At 34.6% G+C, this 3,480-nt stretch overlaps 1 protein-coding gene across 1 annotated transcript in view; it reads left to right on the top strand.

Annotated features, from left to right (window-relative positions):
- The window catches only part of LOC137631923 (uncharacterized), a 20,253-nt gene extending 18,197 nt beyond the window's left edge, over positions 1–2,056 (top strand). The window contains exon 7 of the mRNA XM_068363929.1: positions 1,814–2,056. Within this exon, the coding sequence (XP_068220030.1) occupies positions 1,814–2,056 (243 nt within the window). The remainder of the gene's footprint in view (positions 1–1,813) is intronic.
- Positions 2,057–3,480: the final 1,424 nt, after the last annotated feature.

Below are 3,480 nucleotides of genomic sequence, written 5' to 3'. Positions count from 1 at the left end.
GTTTAAACCTTTCTATAACCGTATACATTTTTAAGATGGATAGCTACTAATGTTATCAATTTATCAATCAAGTTAAACCTTTCTATTACTTTATGAATTTTCAAGATAGAGAGCTACTAATGTTATCAATCTATCAATCAAGTTTAAGCCTTTCTATAACCATATAAATTTTCAAGATGGATGGCTACTAATGTTATCAATCTATTAATCAAGTTTAAACCTTTCTATAACCGTATTCATTTTCAAGATGGATGGCTACTGGTGTTATCAATCTATCAATCAAGTTCAAACCTTTCTATAACCGTATACATTTTCAAGAGGGATGGCTACTAATGTTATCAATCTATCAATGAAGTTTAAGCCTTTCTATAACCGTATACATTTTCAAGATGGATGGCTAATAATGTTATCAATCTATCAATCAAGTTAAACCTTTCTATTACTTTATGAATTTTCAAGATGGATGGCTACTAATGTTATCAATCTATCAATCAAGCTTAAACCTTTCTATAACCATATAAATTTTCAAGATGGATGGCTACTAATGTTATCAATCTATCAATCAAGCTTAAACCTTTCTATAACCATATAAATTTTCAAGATGGATAGCTACTAATGTTATTAATCTATCAATCAAGTTTTAAGCCTTTCTGTAACCGTATACATATTCAAAATGGATGGCTACTAATGTTATCAATCTATCAATCAATGTTAAGCCTTATTTATCAATCAACTTTAAGCCTTTCTATAACTTTGAATTTCCAAGATGGAGGGCTACTAATGTTATCAATCTATCAATCAAGTTTAAGCGTTTCTAAAACCATTTTCTAGATGGATGGCTACTTAAGCCCTCTGGTAACTTAAGAACACATCAAGATATTTTTTTGTCTCCTCACTTCAAAGAAATATGCACAGCAACGTATCCTAAAGTCTTGGCAAATACCTCCCCAGCTGAGTCTTCAGATGTTAATTAAAACTTCCCCAGCCATATTTTCTCAGTTACAGGAAGGCGTTTGCCGAAATATTTTTTTCATAATCTTCAACTAAAATTATTCACATCTTTAACGGCTCTAATCATAAGGTTCAATCGCCGCTTTCCTAGTCAAAGCCTTCGGTCGACATCTCCCATGCAATTTTCATCTTTCGCTCATTCACGCGACGAGAAGAAAATCGTCTTGTGCCATTCATGACCTATCCTTCAAGATAATGGCCGTATCAAGAAAGGAAAACAAGAAACTCCTTGAGTGTCCTCGAAGGAGGTTGCCTTCGCTTTTTCTCTCGTACTTGGAAGCAGGGTTGCCATGTTGCCTTTTTTCCAGGCTAAAGACTTCAAATTTGTTTGTATTTTAAATTAGCCTTTAGCAATATTATAAAAAGGTTGGTCTTAAATGCTATACTTTTGGCCTTTTTTAACCTCTGGGTTGGCCTTTTAAAGCGGCAGTTGAACAAAAGTTGGCCTTTTTCTCACTTATAAAACCTGGCAACACTGCTTGGAAGGCTCATTTTAGAAGGTTCTCACTTCAATATTCATAACACCAAGAAGAAGCATTGCCATCCTGGATGAAGAGTCCAGAGTGTGAATGTGTTTCGCTCTCCCTCTTTTCTTACGTTTCAAAATGGATATAATTTAGTAGAGTTTATTCTCGCCGGAGATATAATTTAGGAGTTTATTCTCGCCGGAGATATAATTTAGGAGTTTATTCTCGCCGGAGATATAATTTAGGAGTTTATTCTCGCCGGAGATATAATTTAGGAGTTTATTCTCGCCGGAGATATAATTTAGGAGTTTATTCTCGCCGGAGATATAATTTAGGAGTTTATTCTCGCCGGAGAGTATAATTTAGGAGTTCATTCTCGCCGGAGATATAATTTAGGAGTTCATTCTCGCCGGAGATATAATTTAGGAGTTCATTCTCGCCGGAGATATAATTTAGGAGTTCATTCTCGCCGGAGATATAATTTAGGAGTTTATTCTCGCCGGAGATATAATTTAGGAGTTTATTCTCGCCGGAGATATAATTTAGTTGAGTTTATTCTCGCCGGAGATATAATTTAGTTGAGTTTATTCTCGCCGGAGATATAATTTAGTTGAGTTTATTCTCGCCGGAGATATAATTTAGGAGTTCATTCTCGCCGGAGATATAATTTAGGAGTTCATTCTCGCCGGAGATATAATTTAGGAGTTCATTCTCGCCGGAGATATAATTTAGGAGTTCATTCTCGCCGGAGATATAATTTAGGAGTTCATTCTCGCCGGAGATATAATTTAGGAGTTCATTCTCGCCGGAGATATAATTTAGGAGTTTATTCTCGCCGGAGATATAATTTAGGAGTTCATTCTCGCCGGAGATATAATTTAGGAGTTCATTCTCGCCGGAGATATAATTTAGGAGTTCATTCTCGCCGGAGATATAATTTAGGAGTTCATTCTCGCGGAGATTCAAATATACCTTGATTTGATGTTTACATCTTTGGGGGTTTCATCTTCGCACCTAGTAGCATTTCATGTGGCATTTCATGTTTCCTTTCATTGAAACATTTCATTTGAGAGACTAAACGAATTTGGAAAAGCTATTTTACTGGAATCTCCTTACATTCAGTTATTCCAAGTTTCCAAACTTTGGTTTGCGTCTATTTCTGTAATCTTGTTTCGTGTTTTTGCCTGTAAAAATACGATTGAAAATAACATTTTAGATTTACACTGAAAAATTGCATTAAAAAACGGTAAATGGCTGGCAACATTTATTCCAGTATTTTTTACCATTTTGAAAACGGATATCAGTTTTTTATAAAGTAAAAATCTTGGAATAAATGTTACCAGGCGTTGCCATTTTTAAATGCAATATTTTAAGTCTGTGAATAAAGATATGGATATTCACAAAGGACCTTCCAAACATATTAGGTATCCACATGTCTTCCAAACCACCTACGGTAATGGCTAGATATTAGTTAGTATGAGCAGCAATTGAGCAGTCATAATTTACAATTACATATAAAGAAATAGTGTGAAGAATATAACTAGTCTACTGATAAAATTTGCCTTAAGAAAACGGTAAAAATCCTGGAATAAATGTTGCCAGGCATTTAACTTTTATAGACTGATATCTTGATGAGAAAAGGGTGATATTACCGTCACCAACCCGTAAGAGATAACTACAAAGCAAGGTAAAACTTACGGTCGCCTGTATTTTACTGAAATGCGGCTGAGAACAGTGTGTTTTTACGGAAAATTTCCAATTTAAATTACTTTTTTTTTATAAGTGTGGTTGAGACTTAGTCTTAGGGTAAGCTTAGAATGAAGCATAGAGACCAAACTTAGATTAAATGAAATTTTCATTAAGTGTATACAGATACAGAAGCTATGTGACAAGAATCTATCCACTTTAAGCAATAAAACTCACGTCCTTTATTGGGAAGAGGAATTGAAGGAATGTTGAGAGCGAGAGAACTTTTCAGTCCGCGTACGATTGTCTGTAATGG

This window comes from Palaemon carinicauda, chromosome 3 (assembly GCF_036898095.1).
Source record: "Palaemon carinicauda isolate YSFRI2023 chromosome 3, ASM3689809v2, whole genome shotgun sequence".
NCBI lineage: Eukaryota > Metazoa > Arthropoda > Malacostraca > Decapoda > Palaemonidae > Palaemon > Palaemon carinicauda.
This window is presented reverse-complemented; position numbering and strand designations above follow the sequence as displayed.